Source organism: Barbatula barbatula (assembly GCF_947034865.1).
Source record: "Barbatula barbatula genome assembly, chromosome: 7".
Lineage (NCBI taxonomy): Eukaryota > Metazoa > Chordata > Actinopteri > Cypriniformes > Nemacheilidae > Barbatula > Barbatula barbatula.
In genome coordinates, this window is record NC_136770.1 from 17,252,021 (window position 1) to 17,277,191 (window position 25,171).

The 25,171-nt window shown below is 37.1% G+C and overlaps 1 protein-coding gene across 2 annotated transcripts; it reads left to right on the forward strand.

Annotated features, from left to right (window-relative positions):
* Positions 1-334: 334 nt before the first annotated feature.
* Positions 335-25,046, forward strand: adcyap1r1b (adenylate cyclase activating polypeptide 1b (pituitary) receptor type I). Of its 2 annotated transcripts, XM_079459814.1 has the most exons (16): positions 4,315-4,620; positions 6,638-6,758; positions 7,060-7,238; positions 15,002-15,098; positions 18,054-18,164; positions 18,678-18,778; positions 19,008-19,105; positions 19,573-19,705; positions 20,022-20,175; positions 20,264-20,324; positions 20,463-20,532; positions 20,627-20,718; positions 20,836-20,965; positions 21,184-21,225; positions 21,782-22,471; positions 24,368-25,006. In XM_079459814.1, exons 3-15 carry the CDS (start codon positions 7,179-7,181, stop codon positions 21,968-21,970), a joined length of 1,338 nt encoding a protein of 445 aa, XP_079315940.1. In that variant the 5' UTR covers positions 4,315-4,620; positions 6,638-6,758; positions 7,060-7,178; the 3' UTR covers positions 21,971-22,471; positions 24,368-25,006. The 2 variants fall into 2 exon arrangements, with proteins under 2 accessions (XP_079315939.1, XP_079315940.1); XM_079459813.1 differs by lacking the exons at positions 4,315-4,620; positions 6,638-6,758 and adding an exon at positions 335-660 and having other exon boundaries at positions 24,368-25,046.
* Positions 25,047-25,171: the final 125 nt, after the last annotated feature.

The window sequence follows — 25,171 nt, forward strand, 5'->3', positions numbered from 1 at the left end:
GCTCCAACGTAGTTGGCTCTGCATATGGGTCAAGCATGAGCTGAATGGCGAAATCTTTCAGTTTAATGATCGTGCACCTACCCACAACACAACGCGCACTCTCCGTGATTCTATGATTGTTAACATTTTACCCGTAATTCTGTAGAGAATTAAGGCTGTGTTGTTAATGCAAATCGCTTTTAAGCCACATGTGAATGGACTCACTGTGACCTTTAAAAACGAAAGAGAGAGCGAGCAGAGAGAGAGTGTGAGAGAGAGAGAGAGAGAGAGAGAGAGAGAGAGAGAGAGAGAGAGAGTTGGGGTTTTTGAGTGGGTTCATCTAAATGCGCAGCGCATATCAGTGAACATTGTGAGTCTGCGCGGATAACAGCCCGGTGTAGCAACACAATAAAGAGAACAGAACAAAACAGACCAGACCACGTTTCTTACTCAGAATATTGAGCGCTTGCGAGAGAGAGCGAGAGAGAGAGAGAGAGAGCGAGAGAGAGAGAGAGAGAGAGAGAGAGAGACGTTTCTCGTCTGCTAAACTCACTAAGTTTTTCTGGTCGTCTCGAGGGAACGTTCCTGCACCAGCGCAACGTTTGTGACTGACAGCGCGAGACAGGCTGCATTGGATCGCGTTGACACGTCCTTTCGCGAGACCTCCTTGCTGCAGGGACAGTAAGACTCATTTTCCTTTATACTGCTCATTCTTTAAATTACCGTTTTAAGATTTACAGTTTCCTTTTTTTGCATGTGTATCCTGTATTTAAATGGTATGCACGAATCAATAACTCTCGCGGATGAATTATACATGGTCGAAATAATAATAATCCGTATTGCATTTAACTGTATGGTTTGTGGGTAGTTCAACTAGCCATCTGGGAGTTCTGCGGTTTGCACAGATGGTCAAATTAAACGCTACTGTGATGTGAACGTTGTTCAATGCTCATGTGAACCCTACACGATTGGCCCCAACATCGCCCATGATCATGTTGTATATACGAGTTTTTTGAGATGCAGGAATAATACAACTCATTCATGCATATTGCATTATTATAAATGTACTTTATAAAAACAACTAAACAGATTGTTCCTCACTGCATTCTGATTATTTATCTTTTCTGCATTAATAAACGCATGCAATATTTTGATCAGATGCATTGTATATGAATAATAAATGTTAAAACTTCTTAAATATCACAGAGCCACACCCTAACGTTTCTAAACTGCTCGAATTATTATGACACATTGGCAGCGCTGATTTAAATATAACGGACATTATTAGATATATACATGCATTTTACCTATCAAGCTCCTTCCAGTTATTCTTTAGGTTTTGTGTTAAATGTGTGAATTACAATACGAAAATTCATATCCATATGCCACAATGTGCATTATACTGTATATGCACAAAGTCCCCTTTTGGAGTGGACTCCTTTGGATAAACTGTGTTTGCCACCATTGCTCCAATACAATTTAAACAACATAAAATGTGATCTTTGCAAGTCCTAATTGCATTTAGAAAGGATGTTATTATCACTTTCTGAGCTCTGTTTTGAATGAACTCAGCAAAAAGCAAGCGTTTGATTCAATTTGATTGCAGTGTACATTTCGGTCAGTTTTCTACTGCAGTGCCTCTATACTGTTACATCGGAATTCATTTCCAATCTTGTTACTCTCTGTTCTCTTTTGAAACAGACCCATTAACTTACTGTGCAATACGTAGACAGGCCTACACATTTAGAGTCAAGTTTAGATTCAATACAGTTCAGTGCACCATTTAAGACAACATTATATTTCACGCACCTCATGCGGGGTGTTCTGTTACATCCGCTTTCAACTCTGATGATGATATGTAGAAGATAATATGTACAGTAGGTGAGGTTGCAGTCTCACACTTCTCACAAATAGACTAGGTTTGTCTGAGTGGTCAAAAGTTGTCGGCGATTTACATTTAAGACCAACTATGATGAGCATAATTCATATTGGCATCAGTTATTAGGAAAGTCTCATACCATTTGCATGTAATGTAGTATATGCATTTGCTACGATATACAGTTATGAGCATGCACATAATTGCACATGTACACACAATATTGTAAAAGTCCAGTTTGGTTATCTCACTGTTTTCCGTGTTCAGCACTTTTTTGTCATTACACTTAAGTTCTACATATATTTTGTTGGCCGATTTTCTGCTCCTGACACTTCGTTTGAATTATTTGTGCTTGTGTCACATACACACATAGCACCACATTGCTGCGTAAAAAACAAACAAATAACTTTGCCTTCCTGGGGACTCACGCAAAGTAATTAGACACCCTATAAATTCCCTTGTGATTATAGTTAGAAATAAAGAAGAATACAAAATCTCTAATATCCCCAATTCCTGATTCACGCTCTTGTTTTTAACTCATTTTAAAGACAGAAGTGTGTCTATATACTAATAGTAATCCCCTCCTTCCTCTTCAAACAGCAATCGGCAATCTAAATATAGCTACGAAGACGTTAACGTCTTAGTTCATGATTGGTCAGCCTATTGTGGAATTAACACGCTATAATATTATTTATAAAAATATTCAGTGAAGAAATGAAGCGGGAGATCAAACAGACAGATTTCCCCCATTCTCCAAGATCTTTCTTTCTTTCTTTGTCTTAGAGGAAATGTTGTGAGATGTTTGACAAATTACTCTTAGCATTTCAGTGTCCCCTAGCCGGTGCCCCAGGGTAGATCTAAATGTAACACAGCAACATTGGAACATTGCAACATTATGGTATCTGTGGGGTGTGGGTGCCTGTGATGTATATTATTGTGGGAAGTAAAAACCAGGGTTGTCAGCTGGTCAGTCTGACATGCCTTATTACCTCTGTAAAGTCATTTGGAGTGTGGTAATAACCTTGGTGGGATCGCTGGCCCCTAGAGCTTTGGAGAAGCTAGCCCGACTTATTCTTGTTTACAGAGGCATGATATCTTTGCAGAGTTTTGTATGTGTTATATTGGAGTCTCTGAAATGTGATCCTTTGGCTTTATTCATATTGCATCATTTTATTGACTGCAAATGTAAAGGAAACCAGCACAAACCTCCGTGCCAATATGTATGTAATGGTAAACATATAAAACAGGGGTATTTACAGTAATTAAGTTCCAAGAGGTCCGGCCTTTATATTTTCTTCCAAACGGAGGTCCAGACAATATATATATTTAATCAATTTAACCCATTTGGATATACTGTATAAAATATATGATTGTTTATCAGGCCATTTATTTTATAATTAGATATATGTATATATAGGCTCTGTGGCTTTAGGGGAATCGGGAATGCCCTGTTAATCGAAGTCTGATAATTAATATTTGTAAATAAAACAACTACTGACAACATGCAAACAGCAAATGTAATGTAACAACTAAAATCATAAACAGAAAACAGTAACTAATAAATTAGCCTTTCCATGTCATTGTCACCTTTTCACCAGAACTACTTCTATCTTTAAATAATTTCCCAGTTCAAATATTGTTCATTAAAAGTGTGAACCTGCTTGTGAAAACCCAGCAAAAGTCCTTCATAAAATCATCCTACAGAAACTATAACAATATCTTTAATATTGACTGAATGTGTTGGTTAGTCCGTTTTTGAGCTCCGCTGACATATTTTCTTTTACTCATTTTGCGCTCATAAGCTTCACTCTCTAAACAGTTGCGGAAATTCTTAATCGTGATTGGATAACAAGGACAACGGATATGGTCATAATCGCCAAACACGGTAGGCTGCAATTACTACCAAAATAAAAGTCCTATACGTTCACGTTATAAAAACGCTTTAATTATTTATTCGAGTAAAATTTTTGGGGGCCCCCCACAACCCGTCCGCTACGCCACTGTTGGAGACGTATAGCAAACAGTAAACAGACTGGATACAAATGCTTTTATATTCGCTGCATTTTGTTTACTGTTGTGTGTCCATTTACCTGATCTGCGTTTCTCCACTAGTGTCGTTAAAATAAGAATGTGTGCGGCGCGTCTTTGGCGGGAGAGAAGCAGCGCGCGCGGAGCGGAAAGGGTTCAAATGAAACGCGTTTGGCGCTAAACAAAGATATTAGAGGATAAAGCGTGTAACGTGTCTGTTCTTTGAAGACTATTTCTTCACCCTGGCCTGCAGGGGTTGCTCTCCCTGAACCTCCTGCCAGGCGCCTTCAGAATAGGTGATGGCACCCACATTATGGACTCTGGTTGCTCCAGGCCTTTAGAGGTCAACATTGCCTCATTCAGCACCTCATCACCAAATTGTATACACCTGTGTTTGACCCTTTATAAGTTTGTTTGTTCTCTGCTTTTGTGTTCAGTCTTGAGATGTTTATGCCTTATTTCTTGCTGTTGAGCAGTTTTGACGTTAAGTGTTCTTATGTTGATGTTTTGGACCCTCTAGTCTACTTTTATGTTACTCTGTTTATTGGAAGCACGGCTTGCCAAGTTTTGTTTTGAACCTTTGTGTCTAAAGAGTAAAGTGTTCATTTTTTATCACTAAAGCCTTGTGACCTTTTGATTGTCTGCGATTGGGTTTAAACCCTGGGGTCTAGCTCAGTGACTTTGAATGCCAGGGACCCGAGTTTGGTTCCCCCTTCATGCAACCCGTCACAAAGCGGGTAAGTGATCAATTACATAAATGTTCATGAGAGCGCGTTTGAATTTGAATTTCCTTTGCATACTTTTGGTTGTAAGTCCTTTATCCTGTGCCTGATTTAGTCAGATTATGTAGACAACAGTTGCATAGTTTAAAATATACTGTATTTGTGTTTATGAAAAAAATACATTTAATAAATATACTCCACAAGATCACATCACTTATGGGGAGCTGTTATATAAATAACGGTGGGATAATTGGTTGTGGAAAAGTTCTACTGAGTATACAGACTGCTGGTCTTTCAGTCAAATATTTATGAAAAGGAAAGTAACTATTTTACAGCTGCCTGCAAAATCCAGTGACAAGTGTACTCTTATAACGAAAACGTCAGAATGTTTACCAAATCATACCGATATGTCATCATATTTTCAAGATGATTTATGCACATACAAAAACCTTGTCTGCAGTGAAATCTGAAAGTATATGTCACATGATTTCACACAGTGAAGTTTCCAAATATCAATGGCTGTTTATGACCTGAAGGCCAACATTGTTTTTGAAGACTAAATCTTTCACATTCTATGAAGGCTACCATCTGTCCTTTAGGTATGTACTTCAACTAGCCAAACTGTTAAGTGTTTGTCCTCTAAATGAACCCCCTCCCCAAAAAAAATAAAGCAATAGCTTTATTCAGTTTCATCATTAAAATCAATATAAAACATTTATACAGCATTCCTGTAGCTCAGTGGTGAGAGCATGGTGCTAACAACGCCAAGGCCGTGGGTTCGATCCCAGGGGATTGCACATACTTAGAAACAAATGTATAGGATAATGCAATGTAAGTTGCTTTTACGCGTCTACCAAATGCATAAATGTAAATGTTTAAATGTCTTAAATAGGACAGTTGATCTCTCATTAGCTGTTTCTCATTAGTTGTTTTGTTGTTACAATTATTCTCAATTGTGAAGACATGCTTTTTTGTCAGAAGGATTTGCTGTGGTAGATGTGTGCCAGGGAGTGTGCAGAGGAAATGTTTGCAAAGTGCTCGGGCACGCAGCCTCTCTGTGGCCTCTGATAGCTCAAGTGTACACTCCGGAATGTTGACACTTAAACACATACACAAATACTGACACAATACTGTAACACTCAATAAATCCTGACACTTCAAAGGCAGTGAAAAAGTGCATTCACACACACACAAACACACATGCACGAATGCACGCAAGCCCACACCTCCCCACACACACATTCTTAGATAACATAAATTGTTACCATTAAGAGGATTTTTCCCACAAATATTTCGTAGGATGTTTTGACACTTGGAATTTATTAGGACATTTACTGAATGAATTAGGTAAGAAAACCCTTATACGGGAGGCTCTGGCATTGGCAAGCAGTTTTTTCTTTTCTCCTTTTTATTGCTGCTACTTATTGTTTAAAGCTGAAAGTAAATAATTTCAGAATTTCGCACATTTATAATATAGTATACTACATTTGTATGTGTACATTATTATAAATGTTTGAACACTGAACACTCTGCAAATGGTCGGACAAAAAGACAAGTAAAAAACACTGTTAACCCCTTTTCAGACTAGTCTAAAAATCTAAATTTTGCCTGAATACAGATATTAATCTACTAAACAGTTGATGAACTGCAACAAGAAGAGAAATGTTTCAACATCCAAACAATACACAGAGCATACAGTGTGTTTTTAAGAGATTTGCTTCATATGATGCTAGTTTATTATTGGAAATACTGTATACTACTGTAAATGTCAATGCAAATGTCTTTATCTTATGTGCTTTTGAAAGTGCATTCACAGTTTTTGCGAACATCTTTGCCTGGTGTGACTGTCGGGGTGCTCTTGATGCATAGCCGAGGGAGCTCTCAAGCAGTCAGTTTCATTATACCCACTAATTACAGCAAGAGCGCTTTCCGGAACAGCTGTTCTATTCGCCCCTCCCTATTTTTCTCCATCCATCCGTCCATCACACTTATACTCTCTTTATCTCATTTCTTCTTCCATCATGTACCAAAGTCTGCCCTACAGTTCCCCGGCCCTCTGCCATCATGAGGTTGGTGCTTGTGCGGAACAGAATTGAATCAGCAATTATCCCCAAGCAATACTGTGCAGTTGCCCGGGTTGCGTCATAAGGCTGGTCAGTGATACAGGGCGTATGGATAAACAATTTAATCACAATGATTTCCTCCACTTCACAAATGTATGCAGATGAAATGCCGTATGTGTCGACCATATAGGGTTATTTCTGTAATATTTTATCATTATTTAATTGTTTTACCATTATGCACATGTAAGTGAGTCTAACATGAACCCATCTGACCCATCAATGTGTCTGAAGCATCAGAGTCTCATTCAAGCAGTCTTTGAATGCAATGACTTACGTAAGCAAGCAAGCCCCTTCAACGAAATCTTAAACACGTTTTGCATGTGTGTTTCAGGATCAAAGATGATTTGAAGAACTGCAGCAGACTTCCAGTGAATCTGTTAACCAACAGTTTGTAGTTCATCTCCGCTACAGCTGATCAGTGGATATAATCGCTTCAGTGCTCCAGACAAAATGGCTTCCAGTGTGAGAAAATGTCAGCACCTGTTTTTACCACTCATCCTTTTGCCTTTGGTAAGCTTTGTGCACATCTTATGTGTTTAAACAAGACAGATCCATTGGATTAATGGAACTGAATTGCATGAAATTGAAAGATTGCTGGTGGTCTAAACATGAAAAAACCTGATTGTTTAACGAAAGTCTCTGAAGCTAATAAGATGTTTGAGCTCATGGGAGAGAGCAGCCTGTGAGAAGCAGCTTTAAATATATACAGAAGAGGGGAATAAAAGCTTTAAAGCACTGAAACAGAGAGTGGGAGACGAGGAGCGCTCATGAGAAAATGTATAGTGGTGTAGGGGGGAGAAGAGCCCCTTCCTGGCAGATATTTCTCTTGTTATTGCCTTCTGTAAATAATTCACATAAAATCTGTCAAATCTAGCAGCACTGTACCGGCTGTTAGTTTCACAATATCCTTTCATAAGCAATCTAGTGCAGTCCTTGTTTATATAAAGAGTAATTTTCTCTTTAGTGTGTTGTCTCTGCTTCCAACCGAGAAAAAAACAAACGTCCTCAGGCAATTTACGTCACATGCAAGTTGGCACTGAGATGGCCCCTGGCATCTACCGATCACTGGCACCAGACAGGCCAAATGTAAACTGTCCAAGGGCTAATGTAGTTTAGGTACAGTGAGTACTTGAGGCAGCAAAGGCCATGCTGTTTATTTCATAGTAACAGTAAAAGCTGGCAGGGGCATGGAACATTTACAAAAGGTTATACTCCTGTTTTTTCTCAGAGGTTTTAATGATGGCTAGATGATGAGCAGTGTTACTTTAGATGAAAAAATTGTGACATTGTGTGCTGGACATATGTAATATTAATGTGGAATTATGTCTGAGAGCATTTAAAATGAGATACTTCAAAGTTCAACACAAAATAAAAATTCAGGGTAACACAATTCTCACTATTAACTAGTTGTTATTACGTGCAGATTATTCGCATATTGGTTGTTTATTAGTACTTATAAAGCACCTATTCTGCATGTCTCTACTCTACAACCTTAATCCTAACCAATACTTAAACCCAACAACTACCTTACTAACTATTAATAAGCAACAAATGAAGAATTTATTGGGGGAAAAGTCTTAGTTAAGGATTTGTTAATAGCAAGAATCGCCCCCTAGACTGAAGTGTGACCAAATTTACTCACTCTTGACATTTCAAACCTGTATGGCTTTCTTTCTTCTGCAGAACACAAAATAAGTTAATTTATAGAATGTTGGTAGCAGAATGCCATTGGTCCCCATTGACTTGCATTGGTTTTGTGCCCATACAATTGAAGTCAATGGGGAACTACGGTTTTTGTTACCATCATTCTTCAAAAGATATTTTATGTGTTTTGCAGAAGCAAAATAAATAAATAAAAAAATGTTTAAAATGACAAGAGGGGACTTTAAATGCGGGTGGGGGTGGGTGAACTATCCCTGAAAAATTGTGGAAAAGAACAGTTACAAAAAAGGCAATTTACATAGGCCTCAAAAAAGAGTTTCAAATGGATAAAGGAAAGAAAGGAAATACAAATTGAGCTTTCCACTCCTCTTTGTTTTTGCAGTGGTGTAGAAAGACAAACGCACAAAAAATCTGTAAACTAAAATAACCAGGAAAAAACCTACACTGAACCATTGTTTCTAGTGAGAAGTTTTGTGTGACATGTAATGTAGGAGTGAATTGTGTAGTCTCTTTATGATGGAAATCAACTCTGTGAAGCAGACTGGGTGAGGGGTGAGAACTGACAAATGCACCCATGAATATTAATGCCTTGCTCATGTTTATTAAATTTTGCTCATGTTTTTGCGGCAACACACGAGGAGGCCAGCGCTCTGAGACCAATTATCACACTAACTGCAATGTCAGTGCACCTCCAAAGGGGCCTCATATCAGCAGTGACTTCTGATTAGCATTTCTTTATTTTTTTTACTTTATTTTATATTCTGTTTTATTCTGGCATTTTTGTTGCTGTTTTCTTCACGCTTGCAAATTTACTACGCTGTAAAATAATCAAATACAATATTCAAAATATATGGGGGAAATGCATTTGCAAAAACAATCAATAAAAGTATTGGGTTATATCACAATAAGACTGCACCAGGAGTTTGCTAGAAGTGTTCATAGTTTTTCATTAAATCTGGCCCCTAGGTAATTTTTCACTTTCTGGTTCTCATAGACTGCATGTGAAAGCTGAAAAATACTGATATAGTAGAATTCATTCCATCGTATGAAGGAAACAAGGCATGTCCGAAGTGTTTCGTTTACCATCTGTCTCCTTAGATGCCTTCATCTAATCGATTGATGAAGGCAGCACATAACCGTCACTGCTTTTGATATCACACAATCCGGTGTGTGCTTGTCCGCGGGGGAGGGTCTGTGATAGTTCATTGTCGCGCTCTAGAAATTAAAACAAAGCTGTCGGTAATATCTGTATAAATGTATGTTTTGTTTTCGCTTTATTAAGTTTTAATTGTATTTCTTCCAAGAAATTACAACATACTCCAACCCATATGGGAACGTTTAGCCTACTATTTTGTGGGTTTTCATTTGGGTACTACATGGAAGTTCCAATCGTTCAATTTTGATTATACTGTAACTGGTTTAATCCCCAGAAAATATATTCCTTGAATGCACCGTGAGAAATCGCTTATCCAAAAACCACCAATGTCCCCAAACTCGTTAAAATGTATAAAATGTGCCGCTATATCACCACCTGTACAGCAAATGAGTTTGGGAGACTGTGATGACGATTTGTTCATTGTAATCATCACTTGAATGCCAACTATGAGGTTTGTGTGTTTTGCCATATTGTTGGCAGATTTAAACCGTTCTTGTAATGTTTGATATTATGGGTTTCTGTGATAGTTTATTTTTTATTTATGTTCCTGTAATAAATATTGGGCACTGTGTTGTTATATTAAATGATAATCTAGCCAATGTACAGTACATCGGCTAACATGAGGTATGTTGTTCATTGATAGGTTCACATGCTAGTGATCAATGACTATTTTTTATCAACAATAGTTCCTATAAGCAATATTCAAAAGCGTTTTTTTCCCAGTTCAGTTATACACTGAGATGCCACCCAAGAAACAAACAGGGAAAAGGACAGTAAATGAAGAATGATTGTATTGTGTATTGTATTGTGCTTATGCCGGATCAGGGAGGTGCATTGTCTGAGGCAACCTATTCTTCGATGGTAGACCCAACTGGTGTAAAAATGGATCAGCTAAGCAGAATGCTTGAAAGCTTCATGCAGATGCAAAAAGATAGAGAGAAGCATCTAGATACAGAAGTACAGTGACAAGAACACAGGTGGCTTGCTCTTCAGTATCAGTCTGGGCAGTTACAGGCGGAGGTACAGAGGAAGCAGCTGGAGCATCAAACATTGGGAGGTGTGGCAACCGTTTCATCGCCCTCTTTGCCACAAAATGCAACTCTTCCCACTCAAATGGCTCATGGAAGGCAAAGCAGCCACCAGGGAGATAATTCAGGACCATAACCAGGGCCACCACAAGGGACACAGGCACTGCACTGGATGGGCTGGCAAGGCCCAAAGATGTTACAGTTTCATGAGAATGATGAACACTATTTGACCACCTTTGAACGGATTACTTAAGCCTGTGGGTGGCCATCTCAGGACTGGACACTGCACTTTGTGCCACTGTTTACAGACAAAGCGAGAGCGGCCTATGTGGCAATGCAACTTGCTGATACGTTTGTGTATGACAAAGTCAAGAAGGCAATTCTAGACAAACTTTGAATGTGGTGCCATTCGCTGAGGTGCCCAAAGCTACAAAATCCAGACGGGAGAAAAGGCAGGAGAAAATAAGGTGAACTTCCTTACTAGAGCAGCTTCCTCACCCTATTAATGGTGACTTGTTGGATATACCTTACAATATTGATGAGTTGCAGAAGCAGGACATTACACTAAAGAGTTTATTTGAAAGAGCGGGTACCAGAGACTCCAGAAATACATTTCAAGAGAAGGATTGTTTTATTGTTGTTGATAATGACATGTTGTATCACAAAACAGATACTGGTGAGCAGCTAGTGGTCCCACAGTCTTTGAGAGATAAGGTGTTGCATTTAGGGCATTCCACCCTCTGGGCAGGGCATTTAGGCCAACAGAAAACCCTAGCAAGAATTGCGAGCAGATTTTATTGGCCACGTTCATACATGGATGTGATCGATTTTTGTAAGTCCTGTCTAGAATGCCATATAATTACCAGCCCCGGTCAAGAAAGGTGATAGAGCACCTCTGGTCAACTTGCCCATAATTGATGTACCATTTAGTAGGGTAGCAATTGACATTGTGGGCCCTTTAGAGAGAAGTAAATCAGGGAAGCGTTACATATTGGTGGTGTGTGACTACTCTACGTGGTACCATGAGGCATTACATTTTAGAAAGATAAAGACCAGACAAATTGTTAATGCTCTGGTGTAGTTGTTTTCTCGGGTAGGGATGCCTACCGGAATCATTACAGACCAAGCTACAAATTTCACTTCGAAACAGATCAGAGAAGTCTATACAATGCTAGACATACAGGCCATTACGGCCACTCCATACCACCTCCAGACTGATGGTATGGTTGAGAAATTCAATCAGACCTTCAAGGCAATGCTTCGAAAGTTTTTAGGTATGACTGGTTCGGACTGGGATCAATGGCTGCCATATTTGCTATTCACCTATCGGGAGGTTCTGCAGGATTAAACAACAGGCTACTCTCCTTTCGAACTGCTCTATGGTCATCAGGTGCGGGGGACCATTGGATATCCTAAAAGAGGCCTGGGAGGGAGAAAAAACGTGCATGAACATTTTTCTCTTACGTTCTAAAGATGAGAGATAAGATGGACACTATGGCAGAGCTGGTTCACACCAATATGGCCAAGGCTCAGGAACAGTAAAAAGCATAGTATGATCAGTTTTCATGGAAGAGAACGCTGAGTGTGGGTAAGAAAGTGTTACTGCTACTCCCAATGTCAGACAGCGGCCTGCTTGCCAAGTCGCAGGGCCCGTATGAAGTACTGAGAAAGATGAGAAATTATGAGATATGTCTGCCTGATCGACGTAAGAAAAAATTATTCTTTCATGTCAATCTACTAAGACCCTGGCAGGACATACCAAGCCAACAGTCAGACCAATTGTTCAAACGGAAGGTGAAAGATGAGGAGGAGTCTATAGAGCAGGGGTCTCCAACCTTTTTGTAATCAAGGGCTACCAAAATATCTAAAATCCTCTAGAGATAAGATACTTTCAAACTTTAAACATGTGATGCCTTATTTTTACGCTCACGGAACCAAATTCAGTTTTCTTTCAGATATTTTTGCACTTGAATATATTAAAGCTTATAAAACTTATAATGTAGCACTTGGCTGATAGGTATAGTAACAGATTTGTATCCACACCAGGTTGGACACCCCTGCTATAGAGCAATACTTCCCAACAGTTTGTGATCCTCTTGTTTTTCCATATCTGGGACATCAAACCTCTGGGCAGCAAGAAAATCTTCGATCCCAAAGGGCCTCTTCAGCGAAAGGCCAGGCAGAACCGAAATAATGCTAAAAGACATTCGTCTCTTAACGCCTGGTCCAGTACGACAGACGTGTTGCAGGATACCTGCTAGGCTCATCCCAGACTTAAGTCGAGACAATGTTGGAAATGAACATAATTGAGCCTTTTAGGAGTGAATGGTACAGTCCTGTTGTCCTGGTACCGAAGGAGGACGGTAACTTAAGGTTCTGCAGAGACTTTTCTAAACTGAATGCCATATTTGCTTTTGACACCAAGGGTTGATGAACTTGGTTGAACGGCTAGGGAAGGCCAAATACCTGAGCACACTGGGCTTGTGTAAAGGATATTTGCAGGTCCCCTAGCCAACAGTGCTAAGGAGCTGACTGCTTTCAGGGTTCCAAGTGGCCTTTACCAATACAATGTCATGCCCTTTGGCCTTCATGGAGCTGCTGCAACATTTCAGAAGACTATGGGCTGTGTATCAAGGGGCACATAGGATTTTGCAGCCTATATTGATGACGTTGTCATTTACAGTTCTTCAGAGGAAGGCCATATGGACCACTTTCCATATGGTCTCAGAGATGAGACTCTCCAGTCTCGTCTCTGTTCACATCCTCTCGATGCTTGTTAATTAGTGCATGCCCTATACCTGTTCCCCTCTTGATTGATCCCTTATTTAATGTTCTGTCTTGTGCTGGTTCATTGTGGTTGTGTGGCAAGTTAATATGTCTTGTTAGTATAGTTTAGTGTATTTTATAGTTCTTGTAATGAGTTTATTTTTGGTCTTGTTTTAGTGTAGTTAGTCTTAGTCCTGTATCCATCCTTGTTTTGTTATCCCCTTGTGGGTCTTTGTCTTGTAATTTATAATTAAATATCTGTTAAACACAAAGACTTTAATATTAAATACAAACACCCACGATGGGGTAAAACACTAACAAAACTAAAATACAAATCTGAAAACAAACACTTCCGACAGGGGGCAAAAAACTACTGACACATCACACGGAGGAGGATCATCAAACAAGGTATCTTGAACATGAACAAGGTAACTTTGAGCAACAAACAAGCACAAGACAATAGACATGAGTGCACTAAATAGGGAGACTAACAAAGCAGATAACAATGGGCAGGTGTGAGTAATGAGACACAGGTGGAAAGCTATACTAGGAACGAGAGGGGCGGGGCCAATGACGAGACTGGAGAGAATGCATATTATGTCCTGATTGACAATAATGTCACGATTCTCTGTCACGATTCTGCCACTAGACCAGAAAATCAAGACAAAGCTGTCCTCAATTTGATCTTAAGAAAACAACATTTATGGTGCAGTTAATTGTAGTTTGGAAATATATTGGTTCATTGTATTATTAAAAGCAATCAATTTATACATGTTTTATTGTCTCCAATGCCAGTAAAAAAAACTTTAATATAATAAAGATAATCTACCCTCTCTTAAAGGGATTTTACTATACTATAGTGTTCACTATAGTGTTTATCAAGCTCAGGTCTTCGAGCTGAAAAAAAAGATATGCATGACACCTTTTTATCTCATCATTATTTTATGCGTTTTAGGTTTTAGGTCACAACCCTTTTATCAGCTAATTGAGGTTTAATATTGTGTTAATGCATCTGTACTTACGGTTGACTACTGTGATTTTGATCCAGGGCGATAAGCCAATAATGAGCTCATCAAACTGCCCCACACTGTCAGAAATGCTTATGCTTTATCTGTTCATTTGACAAGGCCAAGTGAGCAACTGCCATGAAATAAATGATCTTTTAAGTGGGTATTCCATGGTTTTTGTAAAACAGTGGCGCTATTAAGGATTTAAGTGTTCCAAATCTTCTCAAGTAGGCCCAGTTAGTATCTTTGCCGCTGTAATTGTACATTTGTGCTATTGTAACCGGTAAAATTTTATTGTAAGAACAATGGTGCGATTTGGGAAAAATATACTTAAAAAATTAAAAAAACAGAAGGATAATAAACTGTAGACTAAAAAGCTTATAAGGCTATTTCTTAGTTATTATTAGAAAATGTATAGACAGAATCATTATAAACTTTATTAAAACTCTTTTAGAGTTAGAATTTAACCATTTTGTGGGATTATTTTAAGCCATTTAATCCTGCCTGTTTTGAAGATTATTATTGTTGATGTGTGGTATCAAGCACAGCAATGAATGAAAAGCTGTTCTTGCATTTTCCGTAACCATGTACTTGCAAAAATATACCAGTTTGTGTCTGATTCTAACGTTGCACTCTGTGTTTTATATCTTTCAGATCTCCTGCATGCACCCAGACTGTGTCATTCAGTTAGAGAAAGAAAAGTGCATGGAAAGGATGGCAATGGATGATCCCGTCAGTGAACCTGAATTAGGTAAGAACCGCATGCATACTGTTGTCCTGGGCCACAGTGGAGGCCTGGAGGACCGCCCTTAAATTTATTTGTCATAGGATAATTGCTTTTTTTATAAACAATAGTGGTCTATGGTACTGTATATGTTCAGATTCCAATTTAAATGTTGGTGCGAGACGTTGCTCTATCATGTGTAAGACTGCATGCCATATTATAAATACATGTGATTCACACCATTTCCCATTTTACAGTTTTAATTTTAGTGCCAAATTTGGCATGTTTCAGATTTGCGTGGAAAGCATTGCAAAGCTATTAAGCTGTAAATGAAAGCAACAGAGAGATCAACTGTTTATTTACTCAGCTAGATATATTTTCACAGATTTCCTTTGAGCATGTGAACAAGAGGTTAATTTAGTTTTTTTACCAGGCTCAGAGTGATCCAAAATATAAAAGAAACAAAAAAAAGTCTTCCTTGAATCCTTAAGACACCGTGACGCTTGTGGGTGAAGCGGGTGGAAGATCAGACACGCAAAGCTCCTAAATGACTGATTTTGACGCCTCCTCGAGTGCTGCCTGCATATGGCATTCATCATAATCCTTTGGACAGTCACAATCACAGCCAGTAATGAAATGGTGACAGTTGGATTTGACAAGAAGCTGTCCTTAAGGAGCAGGCCAATATGTTCACATAAAACTAGAAACCATCCAGAGATGAGAAAGTGCAATGCGTGTTAGCAAAAATGATCTAAAACATGGAGCAAAAACACAAAATAGAAAAGAAAACAGGAAACTGTAAACTGTGGTTGTTTGGGCTAGAAATATCATCGTAATCCTATTAAATTACATAATTTACTTAGACCTATTTTTGGTCATCGAAAACAAGCATTGATTGGATCACTGGCTCTCTGGCTCATTTTTGGATTACATAACCACTCATATAATTCATATGTCAGATGTAATAATTCTGCCTGGTATTCTACTACGTACTGAAGTACAGTACATCTGCAAAAGTATGGAATGAAAGGACGACCAGTTCTGCTTTTTATCTAATCATGCGTCTGTGTCCAATTTACACAAGTAATTAAAGCTGCTCTCAGGAGAGATATCATAATCTGTCATTTTGCGCAAGTGTTGCAATGTATTCCAGGAAGACAATGTTTTTCAACCTCCATGCTTCTCTAAGGAATTTTAGTACTACATTGTTTGCTTCTTTTTGTTCTCATTGATCCTATAGAGGAATTTAACATTTTAATGAATATGTTAATCTAAAAATACGCTATGGTTGTTTGTATAGTAATCACTCAGCTACTGTATATTAGTGCATTATTGCACATTCGTTCTCTGTGATTTTGAGGCTGTGTTTGGCACTGCCCAAACAAAGAAATGAAAGAAGGGTCTTTCATAGCTTTTTAGTCATGTATTAAATTGTCTCAGATGTTTCACAAGACATCCGGCTGCTGTAACAGTGTTGAAAGCAAGTAAGTGTACTTGTTTCCCAAACACTCTTTCTAGAGTTTGACAGTTCCTTGGCCAATTGTTATTACAGATGCGCAACACTTACACAGACCACCGAGAAGCAAATGTCAACTGTGTCATTTAAATTTATGCATTGTATGTAATCTAGAGCAGTGGTTCTCAATTTGGGTCCAGGGACCGACTGCTCTGCACATTTTGTGTCTCCCTATTTAAAATCAACACATGTCAAGTGATTTGATCAATTCAATCGTTTACTCTTGTTTTTGGTTTACTAACCCTCCAGATATTCGGAAGAATGTTAGCAACTTCAGGGACATAAGTTAACTACAACAGGAACAATTATTGAATTTTTTTTGTTCTATTGAACACAAAATAAGATCATTTGAAAAATGTAGGAAAGCCAACAGTTATTGGGCACCTTTGACTACCATTTAAATGTTTCTATGGTAGTCAATGATGTCCCAGTGCTGTCGATTGATAACATTCTTCCAAATATGTTTTTTTACGTTCAACAGAACAAATACAGGTTTAAAACTATGTGAGGGTAATTCATGACAGAGTTTTCATTTTTGGGTGAACGATCCCTATTCATGAAGATGATGGAATGTTTAAACATCACATTGCCAGTTCGGTGTGAAAATCTCTTTCAGATAAAACAGATTAAAGGAATTATTCAACCATGTTCATGCATGCAGAAACACACATAGCCTAGATTTTAGATAACGTAACGTGTAGTGTACTGTATTACCACTGTTTCCGTTTAAAAAAGGTTTTGCAACATTTTGTCGGGGCTGAACGCGTCCCTAGTTTTTGTTCTGTTAATAAATTCATTACCTGTGTTTCATTTATTATCTCATTAGTTCCTTTGTTTGCTTTATGTTTTTAAACCCTGTGTTTTCCTGAGTTCAATGTCCAGTTTTGACTTATGTCACATGTGTGTTTGCTCCTGTCTTTCGTGTGGAATTATTAAATCCTATTGGATTATGCTACTTCGTCGTGCGCTTGGTTTATATACTCACATCCCATAACACAAGAACTGATATTTCTTATACAGTATCCACGCTGAACTGCTGTGGCATTGTTTTTATTGAATTCCTTAAGCCTATTTCCCTGTGGGAACAGATGTAGGTCTATTTCTGTCGCTTGTCATCTGCACTGATTTCCACTTAATCATAAGAATGGCTGTCAAGTAGCACACCTAAATATATCTTAAATTAGGCTGTTCAATTCTCAGGCGCTGTAAATATCTCAATAAAAACTGGTTCAGAGACAGAATCTTTCAATCAGCGTGGCCAGAAATAGACACCACAACCACAGTATAATATTGAGATCCAACACAAATGTTAATCACAGACTATGACGGCATACATGCATTCCATACACTGACCGGCTCTGTCTATGTGAGGCTGGCTGGAACAGTCTTTTATTTTAATATGTGTTTTATTGGTTTTGTAATGGTGAAGCACAGATTAAATGATGTCTTCTTGTTTATTTTTCCAGTCTGTCGATGGATGTGGGACAATCTTACCTGCTGGCAGCCAGCTAGAATTGGTGAGGTGGTCTGGATGCCCTGTCCGGAGTTATTTGAAGTCATGCGTGAAGAAAATGATGGTAAGTACTAGACGTGCTTGCTTAGCCAAGCATTTGTATTACAATAGATGTCAGTTATTTGGAGGAACCTCTAGGTGTCACATTAAGTTCAGTATGTAACCCATCCTGTGCTACTGATATATTGAATAATGTGGTTCATTGAGGAGATGGGTGCTTATACATTTTGTTGGCCGGATCCTTAAATGAGGATCTAGAAACCTGAAAGGGACAGTTCACCCAAGAATTAAAATTCTGTCATTTGCTCTTGAATTTTTTTACCTTTATGACTTTTTTCTGCAGAACACAAAATATATTTTGAAGAATGTTAGTAACTGAACAATGGCGGTACTCATTCACTTGCATTGGTTGTGTCCATGCAATACCAATGCATGGGCACCCTTATTGTTTGGTTACCAACATTCAACAAAATACCTCCTTTAGAATAAAAAAAAATAAAAGAATAAAATAAAAGTTATTTTATGTTTGTTTATACTGAAAAATATATTTTTGTATCATTTACTTGTTTCTTTGTAGACTTTGGAAAGGTGAGTCGTAACTGCACAGAATATGGCTGGTCGGACATGATTCCTCACTATGTTGACGTTTGCCCTTTTAATGACAATGGAACAAGCCCTGTAAGTATCTTTTGTTTTCTTTCTCCTAATATAATTAATCACCCACCCTGAATAAAAACAAAATGCATGTCTTAAGTATAGAGATGGTCACTGGAGTACAGTGAGTTTTAGTATTTTATAAAGCAAACTATAAATTTGAAGTGAAAATGACTGCACATATGTCAATCATTTCTGTAGTTTTAAGTATCAACATGACAGTGATGTATATTTTATTCTTGTTATTGAGCAGGACATGTACTATGTATCAGTAAAAGCTCTGTATACTGTGGGCTACAGTACCTCACTGGTGTCTCTCACCACTGCTATGGTCATACTCTGCTGGTTCAGGTAAGACCGAGGGAAACTCAGAAAAGCATTCACCAGTCATCATTATATCTCTAAAGGAATAAAATTCTTGGATTTGGTCACCCTTTTTGTTGCAAATCTTTACACTACATAAATCTACAAAATGTATGTTCTTTGGGAAATGTTGTAATATTGTATAGAACAAATAAAGAGTTTGTTTCCAAAATGTGATGACTCTATTTTTGAAATGAGTCAAACATTTTATTCCAATTGATATAAATCAAACTGCAGTTGGTTTGTTTTGATTTAAGCCATATTAACTAAAAGGAAAAAAACAGCGAATTAACACAATAAAACACAGAAAAAACAGGTGAACATAATAAAAAACATGATTTTATTTTTCTTATTTTGGAACCAAATTCCTCAAAGACAAGATCTGTGTACCTACAGCGTTCATACGGTCTCGTAACAATTATAAGAATGTTCATTTTGATTGACTTTATCCACAGGAAACTACATTGCACAAGGAATTTCATTCACATGAATCTGTTTGTGTCCTTCATCCTGAGGGCAATCTCAGTCTTTATCAAAGATGGTATTTTATATGCAGAGGAGGACGGCAACCATTGCTTTATACACACCGTGAGTGACACACACACACACACACACAGTCAGTCAGTCATGGTGATGAGACCATTAACATTCTGGCCTGAGCATGTCATTGCTTTGTGAAGAGAATTAGTTGCAGACTGACACATTTGTGTAGCTGTTATGTGCTTTAATTTGCTTCAGATAATGAGATCTCTGTAGTCACTTGTGGCTTGGTCAATAAGTTAAATGTGCTTTGAAAGTTACAACAGTATGTTTTTCTAGTGATTTCCCTTTTTAAGCTGTGATATCAGCTTAAATTGTCAAAACCACACAAATGTTTGTTGAATGTTTGCTCTTCGTTCTGCAGGTGGAGTGCAAGGCGGTGATGGTGTTTTTCCATTATTGTGTTTTATCAAATTACTTTTGGCTGTTCATAGAGGGTCTGTACCTCTTTACTCTACTGGTTGAAACATTCTTTCCTGAGAAAAGATACTTCTACTGGTACATCATTATTGGATGGGGTGAGACACAACACATTTGCCCACATAATGGTGGACAGATACAATATTACATACTGAAGTTACTCTATGTTTTTTATGTTTTACTCAGGTACTCCAACGATATGTGTGACCGTCTGGGCTGTCCTTAGAGCTCACTTTGATAACATCGGGTATAAGAAAAGATTCATTCCCATCATAAATAAACAATATCTTAAATTAAGAGTAATGCTTAGTAAACATTTATTAAACAACCCCTTGAAGCAAAATGGAAAACAGGTCAGATTGAGGACAAATGACTTTGTTTGCAGATGTTGGGACATTAATGACAATACTGCCATCTGGTGGGTGATCAAAGGTCCTGTCCTTGCCTCTATCATGGTGAGTTATGCTACTCCCATCTTAAAATATTCAATTGAATAGAATATTGTATTATTGTGTGACAAACACAGTTTAAACTGTCTTTTCTCTTCAGATCAATTTTATGCTCTTCATTGGCATCATTATAATCCTGGTGCAAAAGCTGCAGTCTCCAGATATAGGAGGAAATGAATCCAGCATTTATCTGTTAGTCTATAACATATACTGTGTCTCAAATGGCTTTTTGTATTCTTTATTTTAAAATGAAAAACGTCATTTAGATTTTAGTTTAATTTTGACATTTTGGTGTGCTGTGATTGACAGGCGTCTGGCTCGCTCCACACTTCTCCTCATTCCCTTGTTTGGAATCCACTATACTGTTTTCGCTTTCACACCAGAAGATGTCAGCAAGAGAGAAAGACTTGTGTTTGAACTTGGTCTTGGCTCATTTCAGGTATAGCATAAATTCATCGTGTCCTGTCGTTTGATTTGAAATGTCAAATAATAACAAAACAAACTATTTGTTTCCATGTTTATGTACTGTATACAGTGTGATAACAGAATGTGTTTTATGATGTTTAATGGTCTGATACATTACATCTAGAAATGTTTCATAACAATTTTCATATAATTTATGTTCTTCATTTTTCCAATCTTCTATGGTGTCTTTAGGGTTTTGTAGTAGCTGTCCTTTACTGCTTTCTAAATGGAGAGGTAAGTGTATTTAACAAATACATTTTTTTTATTTGGAGTGAGATTTTTACCCAGTGTCTGTCAAGCTATGTTTTATGAAGAAATGATTGTGTAAGTAGAACACCTCGGCTATGCCCCTTTCCAAGATAACTTTGTTAGAAAATCAAGAGCCTGACCTATTTTTATTTAGCAGTCTTCTAGGATATTACAGAAATTATTATTAGTTTAATTATAATTTAAATACAAATTTGTTATAATTGTTTTTACAATTTACGATATAATATTGTTTCTAAATGTTTCATACTCTTTATATTGTATATAAATATTCTGTATGATTGATGTTTTGACAAAAATACAGATAAAAAATGTCTGTATAAAAATGAGATAGATTTGAGAAAATATATTCTCTTAAATTTCTTCTTTACTATCACAGTACCCATCAAACTAGCCTAAGATATAAATAATTTTTAATATACATATAGATGAATGTAAAATTCTGTTTTTTCATGACCAGCATGTAAAAAATCCTTCTAGTCTACAGGACCCAGTTAGATTATCAACCCTCTTCTGCCTAAAGGTGCAGTCGGAAATCAAACGGAAATGGCGCAGCTGGACAGTGAACCGCTACTTCGCTGTGGATATGAAGCACAGGCACCCATCCCTGGCCAGCAGCGGTGTGAACGGCGGCACCCAACTCTCCATCCTCAGCAAAAGCAGCTCACAGATCCGCATGTCCAGTTTGCAGGCTGAAACACCAGCCACATGAGCGCTCAGAAGACCTCACATCCTTGAGAAGAACAGACTAAATACCAATCCATCTCAACTTGTTCTAATAATCTACATCAACATCCAAGACCTGTTTACTCTTCTCTTGGGGTCTATGTTGAGTCAGTCAAAATGGAACTGTAAATCTTCTGGCCGTCCGAGAGACCACAGGATTTTGCTATGAAAATCTGAAGACCTTACAGTCAATGATCTATTGCGTGCTAAACAAAGAAGGATATTTTGATGTGGATGTCTTTACTGCTTTGATCTGAAAGGAATCAGACCACAGGTTTTGTACTATTGAATGCATTGAAGTCCAGTTTTTCTGTTCGGTAATCTACTGATGATAAGTTAAGGAAGGTGGAAAAAGAGTGGATATTTTTGTACATACCAACAGCACTTCAGCCATGTTTTATTTTGTGACACACTATGCTAATAAAGCAATGAGATTCTCAACATGATACAATATTTAATCTCTGAAGTTGGAGTTGAGGAGATTTCTGTCTAACAGCTAGTGTTGCAGTAAAAGGGACACGTGACACGAAACCATGTTTCCCACAGGAGTTAATAAGTCCCTGACACCTGATTCTTGATACACAGACTTGTCAGTCGTGTAATGTATAAATATTTAAATCGTAGAATGAATACGGCATTTACGTCTAAGGAAACAAACCAGGAATTATCAGATCTTTTATGTTTTCTAATCATATATTTGAATGGATGTTCTTTTGGGCGGTACGTTTTCAGGACCTTTTTTCAACATTCTAATAGAAGTAAAAACCTATGAGCTTCAACCACAGCCTAAAAACTGAAACTTTAAACATGTCAGTGGGAGAACTGAATATTTAAAAGAATAAGACTTTTCTCCTGTGGAATCTCATTTCATTTTAGACTTTGTGAGTGGATACCTGTTTTTTTAAAGACGTGGGTTAAATGTGCTTCTAGTTTTTTTTAACAGTCTCTATTACAGAAAATGTAAAATAGTATAAAAAATGCAACCAAACACATGCCACTAGATTTGGCATATTTACATACAGTATACAGAAACTGGGTAAAATGGGTATAGTTTTGTCACATCCATTTTTATATCACTAACACACACACACACACACACACACACACACACGCACACACACACACACACACACGTCGAGTGAATTATAAACCGACACAATAAGTCACCCAGTTGATACTTTAATCAACTGAGCTTAATATTCTAAATCTAAATATATAATATATATAGATATACATTGATTTTACATGTTGAACTTTTTGAGCAAACAAATAATTTTCGGATTGTTGATATTTTGCTTCTTTTGTAATCTGATGTCATACAATTGTTTTTCTAGTCTGGTAGTTCAACAGCAAGCATTGACAAAAAGCACTTCTAGAAATCCAAAGATTCTTTTTTTGGATATTTTAGCCTAGACGTCATTTGCCGCATTAGTTTGTAAAGTATTTAAAATCTTTGCAACTGATGTCACTGCGTATAAACTGAAAATGTTTTAAGTGCCTTTTTTTCGGAAAGAATTATTAGTTTTAAATGAAATGGTCTGAATCCCTCTGACAGCCAACAAGAGAATAGGCTAAACACTAAAGCTAAACAATAAATTCCATTTACTTTTTGTGATAGTGTTATTCGATATTATAAACAATTCTCAATCATTTAGAGAATAACATAATTATTTGCGTTTAACAAGTTATTTTGTGTGAGACGTGAAACAAACTTCTTGTCTTAAGTTTGAATGAAATTGGTCATGAGACATGTCTTGTCTTGACTTTTTTAAATAGTTTATCCTATCTTTTTGAAGCAGTGCGATTATAGTGTTTAGATGGATTTTGTTACTAAACAAATGCCTTGTTTTTTCAAACGATAACTGCAAAAAGAAAAGGCACATAAAGTATAATACTGTATATAATACTGTATGTTTTATATGATCTGTAATTTTCTTAATATGTAAAAAGATACGAAGATGGATTTTGTTTTGGTAATGCCATTAAATATGAAGAATTTGAATGGTATATTATTCAATTTTACACAGAATGATTAAGCTGAACGTTTACAATTATTGATAAAAAATGTAATTTGGTGAATTATAGCCTGATGTAAATACTGTATCTAGGATGTAAAATTACTTTATTCCAATACATGCAATTTTGCGATGACAAATGTATGATTATCATATTATTTACAAATAATTGTGAAATATATGTAATTTGAAGGTTTGCCTGAGCTCTTGTGATCATGTTTAAATAGTTCTCAGAATTGCTGCCTATTCTTCTGAAATGATGCATGCATTTCTTGCGATTTGTAGGCGCCGAAGCATTCAAAGAAAGTGGGTGGCTCATTGTTTTGATGTACAGCAATATTGTGGTTTGGACAAAAAAGGAGAGTTAGTCTAGTTTGGCACCGATTTTATATATCCCAGTCCTCACCCAGAACCAGATAACCTGCACATTTTATGAAGTTTTTACCTATCACTACATGTATGTGTGCCTGGGATGATCACTGCAGAACTCTGAAACTCAGAATTTGACTTAGACTGTACTTAGATACAGATGAAGGTGATGTATATACATTATCTAAACCTCTAGCATTTTACGGGTAGGGAGTTTAATGAAACAGGAATTACATTTTATCGATTGGTGTTTCTTTTGTTCTTGAAAATTGACAAAGTGTGAAAATGTATACGCTATAGATTTAGATGTAATATATATTGATTTAATGGAGCTGTACAATGTCACCTAACGCAAACCACATTTTGAAACTGTGAGTGTTTTGTCTTACAGTATTTTAAACCCAAGCACACGAATTACAGAATAGATTTAAGAAAATATTTAGAAAACTAATATTAAATATTGAAACTAGTATGTTTTTTTTCATTGCTTGTTTGTTTATTTTGTACTTATTTTATGTCGTTATGATGTAAAATTGCTGACTTTTTGGTTGATGTTGTTATGTATTGTAAATCATTTTGTACATAATTTAATATTGTTTTTGAAACGCCATTAAATGTTTCTGAGAAGTGACTTTTCTAATACTCCCTCAGCCTCATCATAAAGATGGTGTCCATTTCCATCTACACGTATTATTTTAACTCATAAAAAATATTCTTATCAATGTGTCTTCAAGTTGACTGTATCATGCAAGTTTTTATAGAATGTCAACACTTTGGAGAAATACAAGTGCACCTGCTTTGCC